The sequence below is a fragment of the Macaca nemestrina genome, chromosome 6, assembly GCF_043159975.1.
Source record: "Macaca nemestrina isolate mMacNem1 chromosome 6, mMacNem.hap1, whole genome shotgun sequence".
NCBI classification, from domain to species: Eukaryota; Metazoa; Chordata; class Mammalia; order Primates; family Cercopithecidae; genus Macaca; species Macaca nemestrina.
Genome location: NC_092130.1, coordinates 38,424,010 through 38,449,531, shown reverse-complemented (window position 1 = coordinate 38,449,531; position 25,522 = coordinate 38,424,010). Strand labels below are relative to the sequence as shown.

Below are 25,522 nucleotides of genomic sequence, written 5' to 3'. Positions count from 1 at the left end.
TACCCGAGAAGAGTGATTTCTGTGATCAAAAGGAGTTAAATTCAGATTTATTTAGAAAGAACTACTCAGAAGCTCTGTAGTTCATGAGCTACTTGATATTTTCTAGAGATCATTTTATGTTAAGCTGTTGTACATTGTTGATGATGTCATGGAAGTAGGAAAGAAGCCTTTATAATAGAGTTTTATGAAAGAAATGGGAGCCTTTTTTTCCCATTTATGATATTAAAAACAACACAGGTATTTGGTGTTTAGTCTTAAAAATTTGGTCACCTTAGTGATTCTTACGTGCAAAGTCTTCATCACTCAATTTTAACAAAGAAAATAGGGCTTATAAAGTTACACTTTTGAAGCATGAGTTATGAGCTAATTTTAAGATGGTATAGTTTTGGTAGAGTACTTTTGTCTCAGTAAAATGAAAGATTTGGGTAACTCCCCAAATGCCCTGTAAAACAAATAGGTTTATGGAAGGTTGCAGTGTCAGCAAAATATATGACAGAATAAAGAGTTTTGTACCTGCGTTAATTTCATGAAAGCCTTTTTTACGAGTGGGTTGAGATTTGCCATAAATTAGTATGAAGCTCATGGGTCTTTTTTCTTTTTGAGACAAGGTCTCACTCTGTCACCCAGGCTGGAGTGCAGTGGTGCGATCATAGCTCACTGTAGCCTTGATCTCCTGGTCTCAAGCAATCCTCCCACCTCAGCCTCCTGAGTAGCTGGGACTACAGGCACATACTACCATAGGCAGCTTTTTTTTTTTTTTTTTTTTGGTAGTAGAAATGAGGTCTTGCTATATAGCCCAGGCTGTGAACTCCTGAGCTCAAGTGATCCTCCTGCCTCAGCCTTCCAAAGTGTTGGGATTACAGGCATGAGCCACAGTGCCTGGCCTCCTGGGTGTTTTTTGGGGAGTTTGAATAGTCAGTGTCTCTTCATTTTTATATAAAAGGTTTGGGTCTAGAGCTGATAAACGAAAATAAGCTATCAAATAACTTATTTATTTATTTATTTATTTGAGATGGAGTCTCATTCTGTTGCCCAGGCTGGAGTGCAGTGTCACGATCTCAGCTCACCTCTACCTCTACCTCCCAGGTTCAAGTGATTCTCCTGCCTCAGCCTCCCAAGTAGCTGGGACTACAGGCGTGCGCCACCATGCCCCACTATTTTTTTTGTATTTTTAGTAGAGATGGGGTTTCACCATGTTGGCCAGGCTGGTCTTCAACTCCTGACCTAATGATCCACCCACCTCGGCCTCCCAAAGTGCTGGGGTTACAGGTGTGAACCACCGTGCCTGGCCATAACTTTTTTTTTTTAAATCACAATAGAAGCTCTGTGACATTTTAAGCTTGTGATCAAACTAACTTAAGGGCCTGCCTTTGTCAATTGAGATGCATCTTGTTTCATCCATTTTTCTTTTAAATTTTTATTATAATTTTTATTTTTTTAGCCACCCTATTAACAGACCATCCATTTTTTATTTATTTTTTATTTTTTTATTTTATTTTATTTTTTTTTGAGACGGAGTCTAGCTCTGTTGCCCAGGCTGGAGTGCAGTGGCCGGATCTCAGCTCACTGCAAGCCCCGCCTCCCGGGTTCACGCCATTCTCCTGCCTCAGCCTCCCGAGTAGCTGGGAGTACAGGCGCCCGCCACCTCGCCCGGCTAATTTTTTTTTGTATTTTAGTAGAGACGGGGTTTCACCGTGTTAGCCAGGATGGTCTCGATCTCCTGAACTCGTGATCCGCCCGTCTCGGCCTCCCAAAGTGCTGGGATTACAGGCTTGAGCCACCGCGCCCGGCCGACCATCCATTTTTTAAAAAGAAACTTTTTATTTTAGAATATAGATTGACAGAAAAAATTGCCAAGATTGTACAGTGTTCCTATGTACCTCTCACTCTGTTTTCCTTATTATTAGTGTAGCACACATCATATTAATGAAGCAATAATTGATATTGATATTAATATCAACAATGAAGTATTGATATTATTAAGTAGAGTTCATACTTTATTCAGATTTTCTTAGTTTTATCTGATGTCCTTTTTCTGTTCCAGGATCCCTTCTAGGACACCACGTTATTACATTTAGTAGTCATGTCTCCTTAGACCCCTCTCAGCTGTCACTGTTGTCTCATCTGTTTTTATTGTTATATAAACATTAATTATACCTTGGTACATCTGGACTGGGCAGGAGCCAAAAAACTTTTTGAAGACACATTACCTAATCCTAGCAGGCTCAGCAAATCAGTGATTTCTTTTTGACTGAGGTCTTTTGTAGCTTTAAATCAGTTACTTCTCAGGATGCTTCAGTGCTGTGTATGCAGTTTTAGGCTGTTCCCCTATTCTGGTAATTTTCCTGCTCAGCTTCTTGAAAAACATCATTAAACACTGGGCAAGTTGATCAAGTCAGGAAGTCAGCTGGACCCATTAGACTGTGCACTGGTGTGAGAATTAGCCTGCCATCTTGGCTACATCCCAAAGTTTGTTGAGTAGATGCATCCCTTCCTGTTGACTTGTGGAGGAGCTGGTGAAGGTAAGAAAGGCTCAGAATCAGAAGCCATATTCCCAGACAGATTTGTGGTGTCAGCAGTCTATTTTTTTTTTATTTTTTATTTTTGAGACGGACTCTTGCTGTCACCAGGCTGGAGTGCAGTGGCGCAATCTCGGCTCACTGCAACCTCCGCCTCCTGGGTTCAAGTGATTCTCCTGCCTCAGCCTCTCAAGCAGCTGGGATTACAGGTGCCCACGACCAAACCCGGCTAATTTTTTTTTTTTTTTTTTTTTTTTTGAGATGGAGTCTCGCTCTGTGGCCCAGGCTGGAGTGCAGTGGCCGGATCTCAGCTCACTGCAAGCTCCACCTCCCGGGTTTACGCCATTCTCCTGCCTCAGCCTCCCGAGTAGCTGGGACTACAGGCGCCCGCCACCTCGCCCGGCTAGTTTTTTGTATTTTTTAGTAGAGACGGGGTTTCACCATGTTAGCCAGGATGGTCTCGATCTCCTGACCTCGTGATCCGCCCATCTCGGCCTCCCAAAGTGCTGGGATTACAGGCGTGAGCCACCGCGCCCGGCAACCCGGCTAATTTTTTTAAATTTTTTTATATTTTTATTTTTAGTAGAGATGGGGTTTCACCATGTTGGCCAGGCTGGTTTTGAACTCCTGACTTCAAGTGATCCACCCACTTCAGCCTCCCAAAGTGCTAGGATTACAGGTGTGAGCCACCGTGCCCAGCCCAAAGTCATTTGCCCAGTCATATTTTTAGTAGTAGACAGTTCTAATTTACATTAGTAATCTCTTAATATACTTAGTATTTTTTTTTCTGTCAAGAGTAATGAGAGTTAATTAGAGGAGATAATAATAAAGTTGTTCACGTGGCTGTCTGCTTTGAAAGAGAATTTCAGAATTTTGACTGGAGTTTGGATCTCCCACCTAGTATTAACTTTGCCATAAGCATCACCAGCAGGTGGCAGCAGTTCCCATGTTACAAAAATATAGTCACTAGTTAAGACAGGTATAGAGTATGTTGTTTTGTTACAGAAGTAGATTTAATTTCTGGTATTTAAATTTTCCTCATTATATTTAATTATAGTCTGTTTTATACTTTAGTAGACAGAATGGTATTTAACAATACTATCAAGGCAGGAACAGCAGTATTACCAGAAATTTTTAAATACTCAAAAGTGTACATGAACCACAGTTGACATCTTATGCCATTGTTACATAGCAGAGTGTCACTCCTGATAGTGGCACTTAACCTTCAGCCACCAAAGTAGGGAAATTAAGTTGTATATGAAGCTCCTAAGTAGGACCAAGGAATTGTAACACCATGGTGCCCTCTGATGCTGGTAAGAGTAGTCAGCCTGCTCCCCAGACCTTAGCTTAACTAAAAAAAATCAGGCCAGACTGAGTGTGGTCAGAAATCTGGCTATGGGAGCTTTAGGGGTATTCTTAACAAATGCTTATGGTAATAATCAACTTTCACCACTCATCGTTTAGACCGTACAGTTTCTCAGGTTGTCTGAAGATTTACCACTCCAAGGACTCCCACATTTCTCTGAGCCAGTGGATGCTTTGGAGAAGATTGTGTACATTGGAAACTTAGGGAGATTTGATGCTGAAGTCGCTAAGTACAAAGTCAACACAGTCACTTGAGACGGAGTCTCGCTCTGTCGCCCAGGCTGGAGTGCGGTGGCGCGATCTCCACTCACTGCAAGCTCCGCCTCCCAGGTTCACGCCATTCTCCTGCCTCAGCCTCCGGTGTAGCTGGGACTACAGGTGCCCGCCACCTCGCCCGGCTAGTTTTTTTGTATTTTTTAGTAGAGACGGGGTTTCACCGTGTTAGTCAGGATGGTCTCGATCTCCTGACCTCGTGATCCGCCTGTCTTGGCCTCCCAAAGTGCTGGGATAGTCACTTTTTTCCCTTGCTTGAATCTCTTTTTTCCCCTTCATTATAAAAACAAATCAAAAAAGGAAGAACAACTAAACTCATACGAATACAACATAAATACATGAAAATTTTAAAAGCGATTGTGTGTCTTACCCTCAGTACCATTCTACTTTGTGCAACCTCTAGTATTTCCTGGAATAACTCACTTATTTAACAAATACTGATGGAATACCCTGCAATGGGCCTTACTCTTTTTCAAAGTGGTGAGAATGTAGCAGTAAATAAAACAGATATAATCTCCCTGCCCATGTGGAATTTAGATTCTAGTGGAAGGAAAGAGACACTAAATAAAGTATCTGGTTCATCAGAAGATAAGTAGCATGGGGCTGTGTGCAGTGGCTCCCACCTGTAATCCCAGTGCTTTGAGGCTAAGGTGAGAGGATCACTTGAAGCCAGGAGTTTGAGACCAGTCTGGGCAACATAGAAAAACCCCGTCTCTCTTAAAAAGAAAAAAAACAAACCTAAAAATTAGCTGGGTGCAGTGGTATGTGCCTGTAGTCCCAGCTGACATTCAGGAGGCTGAGGCAGGAGGATTTCTTGAGCTGAGGTCAAGGCTGCAGTGAGCCTTCATCACACCACTGCATTCCAGCCTAAATGACAAAGCAAGATATTTGTCTAAAAGAAGAAAAATACCATAGAAGCTGGGGAGAAGAAATAGGGAATTAGGGGAGGCAGGGCAATGTTGTAATCTTAAAGAGTAGAGAGGACTCCATCAAGATAACATTTGAACAAAGTCTCGGCAGTGTGGGATTGAACCTTCTGGACACCTGGGAGAAGAGAATTCCAGGCAGAGACAGCAAGGGCAAAGCCCTTGGGCTATGAGCATGTAAGAGGGCTCCAGGAACTGTGTGGTAGCCAGTGAGGGCTGAGGCAGACCCAGCAAGAGTGAGGGATGGGATGTGAATAGGTGGTCCTGTAGACTATATGAGCCTTGTGTGAACTTTGGCTTCCACTCTGAGTGGGGGCCATTGAGCAGAGGAGTGATAGGGTCTGGCATGTGTTTTAGGGGAATGGTGAGCAAAGGTGGAAAAAGACCAGTTGGGAGGCCATTTGCAGTAGCTCAGGTGAGAAGTGCAGGTGGCTTGTACCAGTGTGCCAGAAGTTAGAATCTTGAGAACTGGTTAGATTCTGTACTTGCCTGAAGGTAAAATTAATAGGATTTGTTGACAGACTGGCTATATAATGTGAGAAAGTAAGGCATCGGGGTTCATTTCTAGGTATTTTTGTCTGAGCAGTTGAGATGAGAAATCTGTAGGTAGCACAGGTCTGTGACTGAAGGTCAGGAATTTGGTTGTGGACAGGTAAGTTTGAGATGCCTGGTAGTTATCCCAGGGGAAATGATAAACAGGCAGTTGGATATTCTAGTCTGGAGTTCAAGGGAGCAACTCAGGGTAGAGATAGAATTATGGGAGTCAACATGTAAATGGCATTTAAAGCCACGAGACTAGATGAGATTACCAAGGGAGGGAGTTATATGTAAGGAAAGGTTCAAGGACTGAGTCTTGGGTCACTCCAGATGCTAAGAAGTCAAGGAGATGAGGAAGGACCAGCAAAGACAGACAGTGGCCAGTAAGGTAAGAAAACCAGCTGTGTGTGGTGTCTTGGAAGCCAAGTCAAGTTTGAGGGAAGGAGTAATCAACTGTGTCATATGCGGCAAAAACGTCAAGTACTGTGAGCTGTAACAATTGAAGCAGTCAGTGTTGAGGTCCTTGGGGACTCTGACAAATGCTATTTCAGTGGAGGGCAGTTGCAAATCTAGAGTGTGTTTGAGAAAGAATGGGGTGTCCTCATAATAAGAAAAAGGTTGAGCAAACTGATAATCAACAGCTTTTCTTATATCTGCCAGAGAATTGAGGTCACAGGGCAAACCTTCACCGCAAAAACAGGCAGGAAAATAGAGATCGGCTCACCTAAGGCAGAAGCTGTTGGAGCCAGTAATTGAGATTTAAACAAATTGCTGTGGGCTAAGTGTGGACTAGTTTGAGAGTTCAAAACCAGGAGCTTGTCTAAGGGGACCCCACACTTTGGTGGGTTTTACCTCAAGGAGACCCACTAGGTTCTCCTGTAAAGATGGCAGGAAAATTCCCTTGTGCTTTGGACACGGGAAGGGAGAAAGTAATCCTTTCGAAATATATCCAGGAAGAAAGCAGACCCAGATCTTCTGTTCTCCATGGCAGAGAAGAGTTTTCTCAGGGAAAACTACTTGCAGGAGCCTTCTCTAGCTTAGGAGAAGGGCAATTGGATGGCTCAACCCTCCTCTAGCCTTCCTGTCTCACATAAGAGGAGGAAAAAACAAGGCTCCACTAACAAAAAAAAAAAAAAAAAGATTTTATCATAAGAATATGCAGTGCATCTCCTCACCAATACGATACCATCAGTAGGGCTCCAGGATAACGGTGGATTACAACTGAGAGAGCTGCAAGACACAGACTCTATCTTAAGAAGGAATTTCTAGGGAAACCCAAAGACAACAGGGGAGACAAACAAGGATACTGAGGAAAATTGGAGCCTCTAGCACCTACGGTGAACATCAGACGCAGCCTGTTAGCCAGATAAACATACAACTCACTTTACCTAAGTTCTTGTTACCTAATACATCATGTCTGGCTTCAGTAAAAAAGTACAAAGTATGCTAAAAGGGAAAAAAGAGACAAAGCAAGCATCGAGCCAGACTCAGATATGTCAGAGATTTGGGAGTTATCAGACTGGGAATTTAAAATAACTGATTAATGTGCCAGATTTCTAATAGACTAAGTGAACAACATGCAAGAATAGTCAGGTAGTATAAGCAAGAGATGGAAACTTAGAATCAAAAAGAAATGCTAAAAAAAAAAAAAAAAAGGCCAGGCGCGGTGGCTCACGCCCGTAATCCCAACACTTTAGGAGGCTGAAGCGGGAGGATCACCTGAGGTCGGGGGTTCAAGACCAGCCTGACCAACATGGAGAGACCCTGTCTTTACTAAAAATACAAAATTAGCCTGGCGTGGTGGTGTGTGCCTGTAATCCCTGCTACTCGAGAGGCTGAGGCAGGAGAATAGCTTGAACCCGGGAGGCGCAGGTTGCTGTGAGCCAAGATCCTGCCATTGCACTCCAGCCTTGGCAACAAGAGCAAAACTCTGTCTCAAAAAAAGAAAAAAAACACACAAATGCTAGAAATAAAACATTGAAGCAGAGATGAATGCCTTTGATGGGCTCATAAGACTGAACACAGCCAGAAAGAATCAGTGAGCTTGAAGATATATCAATAGTAACTTCCCAAATTGAAATGGAAAAATTCCAAAAAGGAATGGAAAAATTTTTAAAATAGCAGAATATCCAAGAACTGTGGGATAATTTTTAAAAGTGTAGGTTGGATGCAGTGACTTACACTTGTAATCCCAGCACTTTGGGAGGCTGAGGCAGGCGATTGCTTGAGGCCAGGAGTTTGAGACCAGCCTGGGCAACATGGCAAAACCCAGTCTCTTAAAAAAAAAAAAATACAAAAATTAGCCAAGCATGGTGGTGCACACCTGTAATCCCAGCTACTCAGGAGGCTGAGGTGGGAGGATCGCTTGAGCCTGGGAGGTGGAGATTGCAGTGAGCTGAGATCATGCCACTGCACTCCAGCCTGGGCAACAGAGTGAGAACTTGTCTCAAAAAAAAAAAAAAGGAAAGTGTAGCTATGCATAATGGGAATACGGTAGTTCTCCCATATCCACAGTTTCACTTTCTATGGTCAACTGTAGTCCAAAACTAGGTAACTGCAGTACAATAAGATTTTGAGACGGAGAGAGACAATGCTCACATAACTTACTACAGTGTATTATTATAATTCTATTTTTATAAATCTCTTACTGTGCCTAGTTTATAGATTAAGCTTTATCATAGGTATATGTGTATCAAAAAAAAAAAAAAAAAACTATACATCAGGTTCAGTACTATCCACGGTTTCAGGCATTCACTGGGAGTCTTGGAACATATGCCCTGTGGATGAAGGGGCGACTACCATACCAGAAGAAGAGAGAATAGAAGAGACAGAGATTAAAGTCAGAGTATGAGTAACTCTAGAAACTTTGCTCTAAACAAGATCAGAGAAATGATGTGTCTGAGGGGGCAAATGAGGTAGAGTTTTGTTTTTAAGTCTTGTTTTGAATGCCATAGGAGTGGTCTAGGAGAGGATAATTTGATGCTGTAGGTGAGAGATGGGAGTGTTGCCAGAGCAATGTCCTCAAGGAGGCAAGAGAGGATGGGATCTGGTGTGCAAGCAGAGAGCTCGGCCAAGGAGCAGGTAACAGGAAGACAGCAGAGTGTGAGAGCAGGGCTGACGTGTGAGTGTGTGATGGTGGGAACTCGTGGACATTCTTTTCTGATTGCTTCTGTTTTCAAGGTCATCAGCTGAGAGGAAAGCTGAGGTAGAGGGGTTAGACGTTTGGGACCTTATGATTTAGTCTTTGAGGATACTAAATGGACTAGTGTGATTATTAATATAGTATGACTGCCAGCTGGTGGTAATGGCGCCCCTGAGGTCCAAAGTGCTATATTCTGTTTTACCTGCCCATTATTGCATAACTCAAAATCGTTACACTGTGTCTTACTGGAAATGGACGTGTTTCACTAGCATCTCATCACAGTAACGATTTTGGTTCCCAGGAAAGAAGCATCAAATTTGCCAAGTTAGATCTCCTCAGTAGGCCAGTTGGCTAATCCATTATATAATAGGCCATGATTTCCCCTGGTTGTTATGTACGATCACTACTCTTGGGGACAACTATCAGGCTTATGGTTCAACAAGTACCAGTGCCTTCTAGATATCAAGGCACTGCTATAGGGGCAGAATAAAGCAGTATTTAACATCTACCTTCATGGAGTTTACATTTAGTGGCAAACAAAATACATGTCCAGTGTAAAGGGTTCTGAGAAAATAGCGCACGGCAAGGATAGGAACTTGGGGATTGCAGCTTTATATTGGAGGGTCAGGGAAGAGTTATCTGATAAATGACATTCGAGGTGAGGCCTGAAGGACAGAAAGACTAGAAGAGTAGGCCATAGGGGCAATAGTGAGCCAGGCTTTTGTGTTCACCTCTACTTTATAAACAGACTAATAGAAGACAGGCAGCAACCATTGATGTCAACACTGCCACTTTTTACTAAATGTAATAAAACTTTAAATACATTCTGTCTATTCTTCCTGAAATACAACTCTGTGTGCACTTAATATTACATTTTCCCTTTCTTATCAAACTTGCTGTTTTACAAATTCAGCGTGTTCCAGTCAGCTGTATTTAGTATTTCCTTTTTGATCAAATTGTGAAAACCTGCTCAGTGGGAACCCATTAACTGGCTGTTTTGTCCTCTCAGAACTGCCTCAGACATTTTTGTTTTGTTTTATTTCATCCCCAGACTTTTTTTTGGTTTTTGTTTTTGGAGACGAAGTCTTGCTCTGTAGCCCAGGCTGGAGTGTAGTGGCATGATCTTGGCTCACCACAACCCCCGCCTCCTGGGTTCAAGCAATTCTCCTGCCTCAGCCTCCCCAGTAGCTGGGATTACAGGTGCACGCCACTGCACCTGGCTAATTTTTTATATTTTTAGTAGGGATGGGGTTTCACCATGTTGGCTAGGCTGGTCTTGAACTCCTGACCTCAGGTGATCCACCCGCCTCAGCCTCCCAAAGTGCTAGGATTACAGGCGTGAGCCACTGCGCTGGGCCAGCCACAGACATTTTTTGAAAGCACCCTTATTTCCAGTAACAAGATATTCCAGGCCCACTCTGATCCCTACCCCCAAACATAATTAGCTCCTGCACAAGGAGCCTGATATTAGAGGCCCAAGATGACCCAGGGGTGTACATCCCACTTGATCGCATAAGCGCTGGTTGTAGCAGGACACTGCTGTTGAGCCACCAGGAAAACACAGACTTGGGAAAGACATCAGATCTTTCTAAGGTCCCAGGTTCGTACAGCTATCTCCAGTTTAGCTGTCATCACCTAGTCCTTTTTTTGTCTCATTTTAATGTAATTTAGTTAATGTAGTTAATTTACTGTAGTTAATAACATACTTAAAATTTAAACCCTTCTTGACTGGATAAACAAAATGTATGTCCACAAAATGGAATACTATACAGCAATAAAAAGGAATGGACTACTGCTATGTGTTATATGAACCTGAAAAATGTTATACTTAGTGAAAAAAGGCAGACACAAAAGATGTCATGTCACATGATTCCATTTATATTAAATGACCAGAAAAGGTAAATCTATAGACACAAAGCAGACCAGTAGTTGCCTGGGGCTGGGGTTAGGAGTAGGGAGCTTTTGGGAATGATAGAAATGGATTGTGGTGCTGGGCGCGGCGGCTCACGCCTGTAAACCCAGCACTTTAGGAGGCTGAGGCAGGCAGATCATTTAAGGCCACGAATTCAAGACCAGCCTGGCCAACATGGCGAAACCCCATCTCTACTAAAAATACAAAAATTAGGTGGGGTGGGTGTGGTGGTACATGCCTGTAATCCCAGCTACTGGAGAATTTGAGGCAGGAGAATCACTTGAACCCAGGAAGCAGAGGCTGCAGTGAGCTGAGATCGCACCACTGCACTCCAGCCTGGGGGACAGGGTGAGACTTTGTCTCTTTGAAAAAAAAAACAAAAAAAACACTTGTGGTAAGGAAGTACACAATTCCATAATCATAGAAATCATTGGATTTATATCTCAAGAAATTGTTTTTGAGATGGGGTCTTGTTCTGTTGTCCAGAGTTGGGGTACAGTGATGTGATTATAGTTCACAGCAGTCTTGAACTCCTGGGCTCAACCAACCCTCTCGTCTCAGCCTCCTGAGTGGCTGGGACCACAGGCATGCACCACCATGCTTGGCTAATTTTTAAAAATTTCGTAGAGACAGGGTCTTGTTACGTTGCCCAGGCTGGTTTTGAACTCCTGATCTCAGGTGATCCTCCTGCTTTGGCCTCCCAAAGCACTGGGATTACAGGCATGAGCCACTGTACCCAGCCTCAAAATTTTGTTAAAAAAAATTAAACCCTTCTTTTAACTTCTACATCTACCTCCTTAATTGGCTATATTAACCTAATAAGCTATTCCATTATATTAACTTAAAAAATATATATATATTTTTTTCCGTACCTTGCAATAATATCCCTCATCACAAATCTGCCTTAATCTTTATAACAGCTGTATCCTCATTTGGATCTCAGGTACAGCCAGAACATGACAATTTATTGCTCATCTGTTCATTCCTATCCTTTTTCCTATAGGTGCTCCATTTTCATAAAATCTCTTATTTTTCACTCTGATGATCGAAGAAGAGATCAATAGATGGTTGCTTTGCTTGTGACCTTCCTGCAAGTTCTTGTGAGGACTGAGTGTGACGCTTTGCTTACCAGCTCTTTCTAAAATATATAAATAGCCGAGTCTTCTAAAATTGAGGGCTCAAATCCACAAATGACATGTTATTTGAAAATACTGGATTTAATAGAAAATATCACATTGTAAACAAATCCACTGATCCATGAGCTTAAAACAGAATGACAGCACAATCACATAGAAAAGCTAAAGACAAAACACTGGTACCAAACATAGCCCTTAGGCCTGAGCCAGACTCTTAAAGGTCTTTCCCAGAAACAGAGACAGCAGTAGCTTCAAACAGGCACAAAAACAGCCAGGAGGAGGCAGCATCCACTCCATGAAGGCCTAAGACAATGAAAGGAAGCCAGAGCAACAGACCACCTTGGGATCCGGGGAGAAGGATAAATGGGCAAAAGGGTTGTATTTCCTGATGTTCTCAGAACATCAGACCACACCATGTGAATCTAAGCAGGACTATTTTAAGTGGGGAAACAATACTAGAAACATTTGGTGTGTTTTCCTGGCACTCACCTCCTAGGGAAGCAGGAGAGCGGGACACTCGGGAGCTGTGACTAAACTCACACTTAAGCTGCCTGCCCAGACCGTCCTCTTGGCTGAACACAACACTGAAATTGTGGCAGTGTCTGTTGCCCCAGTGGACCTCCTACTTACTAATGAGTATGTAAAACAGAGGAGCCACAGTGAGGCCTTTCACAAAAACACAGGGCTCTGGGGGGAAAACGGCTTCCACCTTCCTCCTTTTGATGCTGCAGAGTCCCTGAGGGAGAGAAGTTTGACATGGCTGGGCCCCTTGAGGCTCTGGGTTTATCAGTAGAAGCCGCCTCTTTGACCCCACCCACCCAAATCCACCCCCAGGTTCTCCCAGTTCAGAGAAAAGCTGTGAAACTGGAAAACAACTGGAAGAAGGAAGGAAGGGATCGTTTTCTTTCCACTGCACTTGTTACTGACCAAAGAGCCTGCTTCCTTGCACTTTAGATATTGAGAGTTTGTGCCTTAACCTGGAACAATGGTTCTCAACCAAGGGGCAGGCCTGTGCAAGAAGGACTCTCAAGACTCTTCAAAGAGGTGGCATCCAATATACACAAGCCCCTAATTCCCTCCCACTTGAAAATCAGTGCATGTAAGGAGAGAAATTCCTGATGGGAGTGTGTTGTACATGTGAACCGTGGCTGAAGCAGAACAAAAAGTTTAAAACTCCCAACCTGGGTTTGGCAGACATCAAAATGATGGAGTACATTTTGCAGAGATTTTTTTTCTGATTAAGTTACAAACAAATCATTCTCCCTATAGCTAAACTCCATGACTAGGCTCCCAGCCTCATGGCCAAGAACAATAAGTTTACCCACTTATCTGGAGTACCCATATTAGATTAAAGAAATACAATTCTTTCTTCTAAAGACAATTTCCAGAAAGACCTGCCTTTCCCTATGGGTACTTGACACTAGGTCCCAGCACAGGCTAATCGCTGTATGGTTTCTTAGAAGATTGGCTTTTCTCAGTTTCTTTCTCTTTGATACTGTACAAGGGGTCCACCAACTTGTTATGAACAAGCATTAAACCTACAAAAAATTAAAAAGTAGTTAATTCAGGCAGTGGCAAGAGTTCCTTGATTATCAATCATAACATCCAGGAGCTCTCAAATTTTGTCTTAGAGCTGACTCTTCTCTCTTTTCTCTATGATCCCCAAATGATAAACACCCTAAGTACAAGAAGAGTTATTCACAGTGAGTACTATATTCATGGAACTTTTATAAATTCAATCACTATGGGAGTTGGCTATTTAAAGGTTAGTCTTTTCAGCAAAGAACAAATTCCTAATTGACCTGCTTGAGTAAAGGAGGATTTTCACATGTTTGCCTAAAGCAGTATGCATCCTTTTAAAGTAAAAGAAGAGCCGGGCATGGCGGCTCTCATGCCTGTAATCCTAGCACTTTGGGAGGCCGAGATGGGTGGATCCCCTGAGGTCAGGAGTTAAGACAAGCCTGGGCAACATGGCGAAACCCCGTCTCTACTAAAAATACAAAAATTAGCCGGGTATAGTGGCGGGCACCTGTAATTCCAGCTACTTGGGAGGTTGAGTCAAGCAGAATCACTTAAGCCCGGGAGGTGGAGGTTGCAGTGAGCCGAGATCATACCACTGCACTCCAGCCTGAGTGACAGAGTGAGACACTGTCTCAAAAAAAAAAAAAAGGTAAAAGAAATGAAGATCCAGCCGGGCGCGGTGGCTCAAGCCTGTAATCCCAGCACTTTGGGAGGCCGAGGCGGGCGGATCACGAGGTCAGGAGATCGAGACCATCCTGGCTGACACGGTGAAACCCCGTCTCTACTAAAAAATACAAAAAACTAGCTGGGCGAGGTGGCGGGCGCCTGTAGTCCCAGCTACTGGGGAGGCTGAGGCAGGAGAATTGCGTGAACCCGGGAGGCGGAGCCTGCAGTGAGCTGAGGGGAATGGCTGTTTAAGATTTGAAAAGAGAAAACCTGAGGCTCAATGGCACTGTGAGGTCATCACATAGTCCTTGGACCATACTCGGCATTTTCTTTCCTCCTTCTCAGAGCAAACATATCTCCAGAAATGGATCTTTGCAGTCACAGGTGGAAAATAAATGACAGTGTAGTGTGATGCAGTTGGGTTTGATATTTCTTAAGATTACAGTTGTCAAGTAAAACGACTAGAGGATGAAAGCTGGATCTACTACTAACTCCCGGTACACCCTGAGCTTGACCACCTGTTCCTGGACCCACACCTCCCTCACCTTTGAAATACTTGACAGTCTTCACTTTCAGCTCCAAGGTGGCATCCTCATCACACACAAACACGGTGCGGGGATGCTGCTGGAAGGCAGACACGGTCCACATGTGGTTCACTCCCTCCTCGATGGCCTTGTACAGAGCGAATGCCTTGTGAGCACCTGTGATGAGGATCATCACCTGGGGATCAGAAAACAAGTCCGTGATAGAGGGGAGCATTCCAGACACCCTAAACAGTTGTAAGAATGATTGTTTTTCATATCACATTGTAAGTGGTTACCATGCAACATACTTTTGCTCAGTGCTCCTTGTGCTTTATCACACAAATAACCCAAGGCAGGCAGCATCATTATCCCCATGTTATATGATAAGAAAACAGAGCCTGGGGGGTTAAGTAACTTGCCCAGGGTCATTTATGACCCTAAAGTTCATGTTCTTGACCACCACGTGACAGTGCCTCCAGGTATCTTTGATGATGCCTATGAAAGTGCCCTGTAAACAGACATGCCATGCCCAGGCCCGCTATCCCGTCAGCTTGGTGACTCTCCACAAGCACAGTTTGTGAAAGAGGGCTCCTAACCTGCACCACCAGCAAGGATGCTTTGCAGGCAATGGTAGGAGTTATCTGTGGGACCTCTAAGGCTGAATCCCAGGAAGGCTGCTCCATTATCTGGTCACTTTCAGTTCATAGCATTAAACCTATGAACTAATGTGACCTGGGGTGATGGTTTTTGTTAATATATAATAAAACAAAGGCACAGTCTCCACTTAACAGTTAAGATATCAAGAATGTAAGTGATCTTAAAGAAATCAGCTCTATTCAAGGGCAGGAAAAGAGAAAATAACTCAGTTCTATAGATTTCCTTTCATTTTAATTCACATGTGCCACAGAGTTGTGAACAAGATGTACTGTTCCTTTCTTAAAAGATTAGAACACAGAAGCAGAGAGGGAATATGACTATTTATTCCGGACCCCTCAGCAACCCAGAACTCTTTTTAGAAAAGATAATCTCCTGATTTCCAGTCCCAGGTCCTTTCCCAGATCAAGATGCCCTCATGATAAAAACAGGTTTAAGCTGCAAGGCTAAAAACAGCGAGTAAACACCCCCACCCCACATACTGATTGAAGATTACCCAACAGAAATCTGGGCGCTGTCACTCATATCACAAAAGTTCACTTTAAACAGGGAATTTTTCACTGATTTAGATGCTTGTCTATTGGCCTGGGCAAAGAAATGTAAATTTAACATGTCTATAGCTGCTTCCCACTGAATGCACATCAGAAAGGAAGAGAAAACGCTTCTAAAGTTCTAATGAAAATAAGGAAATTGGAACCACAAAAAATTCAAATTCAAATGATAGTCAATTTTTTAGGGGAAAAGCTAAATTCAGTTTAAAACACTTATATTTTAATCACACTTCACCACATTTATTAATCTCTGAGCACGGGGCTAGAAGCACAAGCATCCTTGGTGTCCAAACAGTGACCTCTGCCAACTACAAGGAACAAGGGAGCCTCTCTCTCCATACCTGGTCAGGTACAAAATTCATATTCCAACATTAGTGATGCTGGCCTCCTCTCTGCCTGTGAAAAGCATGAAAGGGGCCCGAGGCCAGAGAGCCTGCTGTCCCAGGCAGTCAGCCAAAGGCACCAAAAACATGCTCAAGGGATTCACCTCACACTGGGAATAATGATGTCTTCCAAAGAGGCAAGAGGAACAGTGAGTAACAGGGTCAGCAGGGATTTTAGCTTTATTTATCATGTCTTCATCTTTAATAAGAATGTAGGTGGTACAAGTATAGTTAAGATTAATAAGAGAAAGACAAGTCCACCCAGCGCAAAGCTGGTGGGGCCCTTGCATCCTCACCTCTCTAGCATCCATGACAGTGCCCACCCCCACCGTCAAGGCCATGGTGGGCACCTTGGTGAGTTCTCCATCGAAGAACCTAGCATTGGCCAGGATGGTGTCCATGGCCAGTGTCTTCACACGGGTCCTGGACACCAGACTGGAGCCTGGCTCGTTGAAGGCAATGTGTCCATCAGGGCCGATGCCTACAGGGAGAGAGCCCACGCAGCTTTGTGAGTCCCAGGGATCCAAGATTTCAAGAATGGACAATTTCTCCTTCCCTAACTAGGGTCTGAAAAAAAATCATTGAAAGCTGTGTCACCTTTCTCATTTGCAGCCCTGAGCAGGTACTCTGTCCCCCTCCCTACCATTTATTTCTCTTTGACATACTGTCTCAGAGGAGACCCTCCCCACCATTTCTGTCTAAGGCACACACATTGTTAACTTGCTATCACCCCCAAAAAACTGAGGAAGAAGCACTCCAAACAGCTTCTGCCTCCCCAGATTGTCAGGAAAGTGGACCTTCTCTGTCTCTTCCGCCTGTAGTTAGAGGGTCCTGCTGCTGGGATAGAGGTGCAGTGAACAAAACACCCAGAGAACCGGGAAGGGGCTGCCAAGGTTCTAAAATCTCAGAGGATGAGAGCTTCCTACCTCCTCCCCACCTTCAAGTACAGAACAGTGATCTCTAGAGCAATAAAAGGCAATTCAATGTTACCCCTCATGGGTAACTCCAGAGGTGGCGACAGATGGACACACAAAAGGGCAGCCCAGAGGACCCGAGCACAAATCCAAGAAGCAGACACCTGCTGCCACCTGCGGACCTTCAGTGAGTCACCTAACTTCTCTGGGGTTCAACTGGCTATCTATAGGGGCTGTGTGGAGACTTTTGGAACTACAGGAGTCCATGATGTTAAATGTTTAGATAAGTTCCAGGACTGATCCATAAAACCTTAAGACTGGGGAGTAGACAGAACCTCAGAGTCCAAACCCAAACCTCTCAGTTTATAGACAAGGCATCAAACTGCACAAAGAGATCCCCAAAATAACACAGTTCCTGAGTAACAGAGCCAGGCAGAGCCCATTTCTCCTGCCTGTCTGTGCGGTCACTAGCACGCCCAGAGGAAGCTGTCTGGAGATAGGCGTGGTGTCTTGTCCTCCTTCCCACGGGTCTGGCCCTGGATTGTGTGCTGCAGAGTGTCAAGCTTACCTCCAACAAATAGCTCGATCCCACCTGCAGCTCTGATCTTCTCTTCAAAGGCATCACATTCTGCCTGTAGGTCGACTGCATTCCCATCCAGAATGTGGGTGTTTTCTGGGTGGATGTCAATGTGCTTGAAGAAGTTGTTCCACATGAAGGAGTGGTAACTCTCTGGGTGGTCTCGAGGAAGGCCTGTGGGGCCATGGGGCACTCAGTCATGCCTAGGCCAAGCCAAAGCCTCCCTCCTAAGAAGGATGCCAGGACACCAAGCTGACCTACAGAGACACTCCCAGGGGTCTGCCCATCTGGGAGCCTTAGGCACCAGCCCTCTGACCCCTAGCCACTTGGGACAGACTGAGCCAGTATCCGTAAGTGTCCACCCACCCAGCACCACCATCTGTGGCCACAGAGCTGGGCCAGAGTAACTACACACCAAGGGCCTGGGAAATCCCCACATTCGAATCTGCTTTTCATAAGGCAATGACCATTAAGTTAGAGGCTGGAGACACTCTGGCCCCCTGGGGTAGGGCTGCACTCATCTTAGAAAGCAAGCAAGCACACCCCTCACCCTGTGCCTCTCACCCCACCATCCACTCCCAGTTCTACCCCACTCAGCCTGAATACATTCCAGCTTGAACACCAGGTGGTTAGAGGGAACTATCTCAAGGCTTCCCCAAATCAACTTTTTTTTTCAGCCAGGAAAAAAAAATAATAATGTTTAATGTTAAGCATTAAGAGTATGTAAAATCAGCCTTAAAAAGGAAGGAAATTTTGACACACGCTACAACAATGGATGAACCTTGTGGACTTTATGCTAGGTGAAAGAAGCCAGTCAAAAAGACAAATACTTTATGATTCCAGTTATATACTCTAGTTTGATTCTAGAGTAGTCAAATTCATAGGAACAGACAGTAAAATGGTGGTTTCCGCGGCTGGTGAAGGGGGAAACGAGAAGTTACTGTTTTACGGGTATAGAGCCTGGGTCTTACAAGATGAAAAGAGTTCTAGAAATTGGTTGCACAACAATGTGAACGCACTTAACACTACTGAACTATACATAGAAAGGTGGTTAAGATGGTAAATGTCATGTTACATGTATTTTACCACAATTTTTTTCTTTTAAAAAGGATGTTTAAAATGAAGCTATTACAAAAGGACTGGGTGAAGGGGAGGTGACAGAAGACTAAGGTATAGCCTTTCAGCAGCAGGAAGGACACCAATCTCGGGTCCCCTCCAAGTGTACCTGGCAGAAAGGGGAGCTGGAGGCCACACACAGGAGAGGAAGCACAGATCCAGATCCTAGGGGAAACACCCCAGCCAGGATCCCACTTGCAGTCATTTGTTCCAGAAAGAAATGGCATGGAGTTGGGGAGCAGGCAGGAGAAGGAGATACTCTAATATGTATTAAGTATTTGTTATGTGTAAGAAACTTCCACATCTTTTATGATATCATTTAATGCTTACAACCTGTGAGGTCAGCTTTACTAGCCCCATTTTAGAGCTGAGTAAACCAAGAGGTAAATATTGATAATTGAGCCTATCATCAAATGTCACTGGCTCCCTGATTCCTCTCCAGGGCTGGGCCAATGAGAGGAGGAGCATCAGTCTCCTAGAATCAGGAAAGAACCTTGAAAGAGAGACTCACCCACGTACTCATCCATGTTGAAGGTCTTCACATATTTAAAGGACAGGTCCCCATTCTTATAGTATTCAATCAGCTTCTTGTAGCAGCCAAGTGGGGTACTCCCTGAAAGAGTGGCCACAGCCATGAACACCCCTTGCACCCCAAGTCTGGAAGCCCAGAGGGTATACAGGAATGAGTCTGGGCTGCTCACAGGGAGAACCTGTCAGATCTGAAGTCCTAGCCAGTACTCCAATCCTAACTGCCATCCATCCATTAATTGTTTGTTTAATGCCTATTTTGCCACTAGACTTTAAGCTCCAGGAGGGCAGGACTGTGTCTGCCTTGATCACTGCTGAATCCCCAGTATCCAGCACACTGATGACTGAAATCACTCTGATTAGTGCCTGAGTGAACATCAGACTTAATTATTGACATGATAATCCCTGAACAAGTACTATGTGCAAGGCACAGGGCCATGTGATAAGGACACAGGGGAGCAAGGGACAGTAGCTACTCTAAAATAACTCAACTGTTTAGGAGCAGAACACAAAGCAGGAACATCAGTTGTGATGGGGTAAAGTACAAGCTCACCCAGTGCTTCAGGGTTCAAGGAAGACTTCCCTGAGGAGCAGCGAAGCCCTAGTTGAGTCTCATTAAAAAGTCAATGTCATGGCCGGGCGTGGTGGCTCACGCCTGTAACCCCAACACTTTAGGAGGCCAAGGCAGGTGGATCACTTGAGGTCAGGAGTTCAAGACCAGTCTGGACAACATGGTGAAACCCCGTCTCTACTAAAAATACAAAAATTAGCTGGGCACGGTGGCATGTGCCTGTAAGCTCAGGAGGTTGAGGCACAAGAATCACTTGAACTTGGGAGGCAGAGGTTGCAGTGGGCCGAGATCGCACCACTGCACTCCAGCCTGGCCAACAGAGCCAGACTCCATCTTGAAAAAAAACAAAAAAGTCAATGTCATAAAAACACACACATAATAAAAGGTAGGAGGACACTGTATATTAAAAGACTAAAGATGCATGAACCCTGACTGAACACTGGATTTTTAAAAAACCAACCTATAAAAGATAAATGTGGACAACTGAGAAAAAATTGTGAACATAGTTTGCATATGAGATGATGGCGTGATTTTTCATTTTCTTAGGTATGATGGTATCATAGTTGTGTAGGAGAATGTCCTTATTCTCAGGAGATATGTGCTGAAGGATTTAGAGAGAAGTGTCAGGATGTCTGGAACTTACTTTCACATGGTTCAGAAAAAAAACGTGTGTGTGTGTGTAGATACAGAACAAGAGCCAGAGAAAGGTTAAAGCAAATGTGGCAAAATGGTAACAATTGGTGAATTTAGGTGAATGGTATTGACCTGTTTTTTTTTTTTTTTAACTTCTGAATATTTCAAATTTTGCAAACTAAAAAAATGAAAGAAAAAAAAAAACTACCGAGATTACATCATGTCACCATTCTTTTCAAAACCCACCATTAGCTTCTCATTTCACCCTCAGCAACACCAGTCCTTCTAAGGCTCCACAGAACCTGGCCCCCGGCTATGAGACCCTCCCTGCCACCATATCCAACACTGCACAGCCCCACCCCTGCCAACACACTCCCTATCCTTTCCTGCTTCATGTTTCTCCTTTCCTCTTATCACCATCTAACATACTCTATATTTTGCTAATTGTTTATTATCTGTCTCTCCCATTATAATTTAAGCCTCAGAAGGCAGAAGTTTATATCCTTTTTGTTCACTGCTGTATCCTTAGAGGCTAGAACAGCTTTGCACACAGAGGGCACTCAACAAATACCTGCTGGGTGAATGGCAGCTCCCCACAACTCACGCAAAATAATCAGCTGGTCCGTGTGACAAGGCCTTAGCTATGCCTAAGCCACATAGCTTCCTCTCTCCTGCCATTTTCCAAACTTCTAGCCTTCCCATGAATTCTCTGAACTTCCCAGTATCTAGCCAATAAACTCCTTTTCTGCTTAATTTAGCTGGAGTTGGTTTCTGCAGTTTCCACTCAGAACCCTGACAGGTGCTACATCTAACAGAAGGAATGTTCCAAGGAACACGTGTGGAAATGCTGTCCTGTTGGTTCAAGCAGGACAGGCAGGGAGAGGCTAGGTTTTGGAGGGCCTTAATGCCACTGAAGAGCTTGGATCTGACTCTGCAATGATGGGAATGAGGGAATGGTTTCAGAAGACCAGACTCTGACCCATAGAGAGGTTGTTTCTCTCCACAGTTAGGAGACAGGATGTTAGCACAGCCTCCAGAGGGCCTGAGACATTGGTGGTTTCACAGGCACAGGTGGATACTACTCCCACAAACCTCTACTGCAGAGCTCAGCAAACTTTGGTCCACAGGCCAAATCTGGCCTGTGCAGTGGCACGATCTCAGCTCACTGTAACCTCTGTCTCCTGGGTTTAACTGATTCTCCTGCCTCAGCCTCCTGAGTAGCTAGGATTATAGTGCCTGCCACCATGCCCAGCTAATCTTTGTATTTTTAGTAGAGGTGGGGTTTCACCGTGTTGGCCAGGCTCGTCTCGAATTCCTGACTTCAAATGATCCACCCACCTCAGCCTCCCAAAGTGCTGGGATTACAGGCATGAGCCACCACGCCCAGCACTGCAGCCTGTTTTTATACAGCTCATGAGTTAAGAATGGTTTTCTTTTCTTTTCTGAGACAGAATCTTGCTGTCGCCCAGGCTGGAGTGCAATTGCACAATCATGGTTCACTGCAGCCTCGACCAGGCCCAAGCAATCCTCACACCTCACACCGCAGCCTCAGCTGGGACTATAGGCATGTGCCACCATGCCTAGCTAATTTTTGTATTTTTTTGTAGAGATGGGGTTTTGCCATGTTCCCCAGGCGAATCTCAAACTCCTGGGCTCCAGCAATCTGCCCACCTCAGCCTCCCAAAGTGCTGAAATTACAAATGTGAGCCACTGTGCCTGGACTGGTTTTTACATTTTTAAATAGTTTTTTTAAATTAAAGAATAACAACATTTTGTGACATGTGAAAATTATATAAGTTCAAACTTCAGTGTCCATAAAGTTTTATTGGCCTACAACCATACTCATTCACTTATATATTGTCTTCTCTTTTTTTGAGACAGGGTCTCACTCTGTCACCCAGGCTGGAGTACAGTGACACAATCTTGGCTCACTGCAGCCTCAATCTACTGGCTTAAGCGATCCACCTACCTCAGCCTCCCAAGTAGCTGGGACTACAGGTGAGCGCCACTGTGCCAGGCTAATAATAGCTGCTTTCAAACAACAGAAGGGTGAGGTTGTTGCAACAGAGACTATATGGTTAGTGAAGTCTAAAATATTTACTACTGGCCTTTTACAGAAAAAGTTTGGACTGCAAGGAAGACAAAAAAGAAAAAGCTTGAAGAACCCCCCCCAACACACACCACACACACATACACACTCTAATGGATGGGTCAGGAACGGCCACTAGGGCAAACCCACCCATCTCTGAAAGAAATAATCAGGACATTTGTCTTGAGGAGCTGGGGTCAAAATATCTTTCTGAAAAAGCAACATTTTGATTTTTTCCAAAAGAAATTAGGACTGTTTTTTACTTAGGTCCTGTGTTTAATTAAGCCTTACAGAAAATTACCTAAGTGACTATCTTCTCAATTCTCCCAAGGATGGTACTTAGCTAGTACTCCTCTAGATATAGAGAAGAGAAATTAATTCATTACATAAAATGAATGTCTTAGGGTATCAGGACTTAATTCTGTTAAGAAACCCTGGTGGACAAGGCTGACTTAGGATGTAGCCTAAAAATCAAGTTCTTCCTGCCTAACCAATATCCCTTCTGCTCCAGGATTCTGCAGGAACAGGCAGCACTAAACCAACCCATAAGGGAAGCTGGGTCCTTTGTATGTGGAAGGGGCAGGAAGGTACTCTCTCAGCACCAGTACCCCAGAGCCCCCGTGAAGTCCCTTGGCTGAGTGAGCCCGTGTACCTGGCCCCTGTTGCCTACTCTCTCCACTCCTATCCACGGCACCCTCTCCATCCAAGAACGCACCAGTGGGGAGCCCCAGGGTGAAGTACTTCTCTGGCCCTGGGTTAAACTGGATGATGCGGTTCCTGATGTATTTAGCCGCCCACTCGCTGGCCTGAGAATAGTGGTCCAGGATGATGAGTTTCATCTTGTCCTGCAGTGGGGGAGAGGGGATGACAGAAAGGAATCAATGGTAAGGGGCAGAGAAAGAGATGGAGGTGGTGGGAGAAGCCTCTCTTACCCAGCAACAATCCCCCCTTCCCAAGCTGTCTGAGCCAGGAAAAAGGCCTTTCTATTCACAGAGGAGCTAAGAGGTTGGGCCAGTCGCCTCCACCACCCACAGTCCACTAGGAGGCGCTACTGGGGGCAGATCTGGGTTCTAATCTCAGTTCCTTCACTTACCAACTAAAGGACCTCGGTCAAAGGACCTAAGTTCTCTCTGAGCCGTTTCCTCCTTTATAAAAATTGGGACAATAGTACCTACTTCACAGACTTCACGACGGGTAATACGAAATGAGAGAATGCGTGTAAACCACTTAGTATTTACTATGTTGGCTGTTACCATCCGGATAGATGCTCTGCTCAGCCCCGCCTCCCTCATCCCTGCCCCCACGGGAGCGGGATACTCTCCACACTCCCCGCCCTCTACCCCAAGACTCTTCCTCAAGAAGTAGAGGGGTCATAGGATCATGCTGGGCCACTAGAGCAGGTGGGGCAATGAGCTCTGCCTGGGGAGCTGTGTGCTGAGGGACTAGCAGAGGGGTGTTCCTACTGGCCCGCCTTGCTTTGCGAACCCCTCTGGGTCCTCAGTTTCCCCCAAAGCACAAAAGGTAAAAGGTAATCGCTCCAGAAGGAGGACGTTTTGCTCCCCCAGCACTGCGGTTAGTGGGAGTGGGAAAGCAAGAGGCGAAGGTGGCCCGCGCGGTCGTCGGTGGGGTACAGCGTGTCCCCCACCCCGATTACCACCCCATCGACCCTCCGATCCCGGCTGGAAAATGTGTGAGAGCGGCTCCCCGGGGTCCCGACCCCGGGTGCCGTAGGGCTGGGGCAGCGCTCCGCGCTCCGGCCCGCGAGGAAGGTGCCTGCCAGCCCTCCTCCCCACTTACGCGTACGCCTCCCGCGGCGGCTACAGCTACTGCGCCGGCGGCCCGGCCCGGCGCGGGTCACGTGGCTGCGGGTCACGCGGCGCAGCGTGCGCCGCCCGCTGGGCTGACTCAGCGGGGCCGCAGCTACTGGGACTGACTCTCCCGGCGGAGGGATTCTGGCCACTCACAGTCTCACCTCGGCCGGTGGCTCCGGCAGGCCCTGGAACAGACCGTAAAAAACACACTTTCCCTTGAGAGGCGGGGATTCGAGCCTGGTGGTTTTTTGGGGTTTTTTTTTTTTTTTTTGTGCAAGAGGAGGGAGACTTGAGGCGTGCCGGGTCGCCCCCAGGAATACAGCCCTCTGGAACTTGGGGCTGGGGCCGGGGTTTTTAGTGCAGGGGTTGAGCTGGGGGCAGGCAAAGCAGAATCGCTTCCTCAGTCTCCTAGGGTTGGGCCTGGCTCTGTCTTCAGTTTCTTTATTTGTTTAGATGGCATTTATTTACCCAGGTATTAAAACTTTTGTTGTTTAAAATACAATTGGACTTTTTAAAGTCCTTTTTTAAAGATCAAACTTTGCAGCATTATATAATAGAGAAAAAGGCAGGCCCTTGGTTTCCCCAACTCCCCACACCAAGATAACCATTGCTTAGAGTACATTCTGAATTGCTTTCTATGAATATGCTTACACTGTTATTTTACATAAATGGGAACACATACACATGAGGCTTATATATATCAAGGGTCAGATATTTGACCTGCATTATTTCACTTAATCCTTATTAAGCTCCAGTAGTAGGTTTGCCATTACTTTTTAACAAGTGGAGAAACTGGCCGGGCGCGGTGGCTCAAGCCTGTAATCCCAGCACTTTGGGAGGCCGAGACGGGCGGATCACAAGGTCAGGAGATCGAGACCATCCTGGCTGACACAGTGAAACCCCGTCTCTACTAAAAAATACAAAAAAACTAGCCGGGCGAGGTGGCGGGCGCCTGTAGTCCCAGCTACTCGGGAGGCTGAGGCAGGAGAATGGCGTGAACCCGGGAGGTGGAGCTTGCAGTGAGTCAAGATCAGGCCACTGCACTCCAGCCTGGGCGGCAGAGCGAGACTCTGTCTCAAAAAAAAAAAAAAAAACAAGTGGAGAAACTGACGCTTGGAGAGAAAAGTTAACTTGGCCAGAGGCACCAGTGGTTTGCCTAAGACTTCAATTCAGG

General features: G+C 45.1%; 1 protein-coding gene across 4 annotated transcripts; it reads right to left on the bottom strand.

Moving 5' to 3' along the window:
- Positions 1 to 2,312: 2,312 nt before the first annotated feature.
- Positions 2,313 to 24,490, bottom strand: LOC105466967 (glucosamine-6-phosphate deaminase 1). 4 transcript variants are annotated; one of them, XM_071098270.1, is made up of 7 exons: positions 24,335 to 24,490; positions 23,253 to 23,382; positions 19,228 to 19,329; positions 17,592 to 17,774; positions 16,406 to 16,590; positions 14,543 to 14,717; positions 2,313 to 2,513 (listed from the first exon to the last, which is right to left on the bottom strand). In XM_071098270.1, the coding sequence occupies exons 2-7, from the start codon at positions 23,374 to 23,376 to the stop codon at positions 2,458 to 2,460; spliced, it is 825 nt and encodes a 274-aa protein (XP_070954371.1). In that variant the 5' UTR covers positions 23,377 to 23,382; positions 24,335 to 24,490; the 3' UTR covers positions 2,313 to 2,457. The 4 variants fall into 4 exon arrangements, with proteins under 4 accessions (XP_070954371.1, XP_011714509.1, XP_011714511.1 ...); XM_011716207.3 differs by lacking the exon at positions 2,313 to 2,513 and adding an exon at positions 11,871 to 13,348 and having other exon boundaries at positions 24,335 to 24,489; XM_011716209.3 differs by lacking the exons at positions 2,313 to 2,513; positions 24,335 to 24,490 and adding exons at positions 11,871 to 13,348; positions 23,631 to 24,236.
- Between the last annotated feature and the right edge of the window lie 1,032 nt (positions 24,491 to 25,522).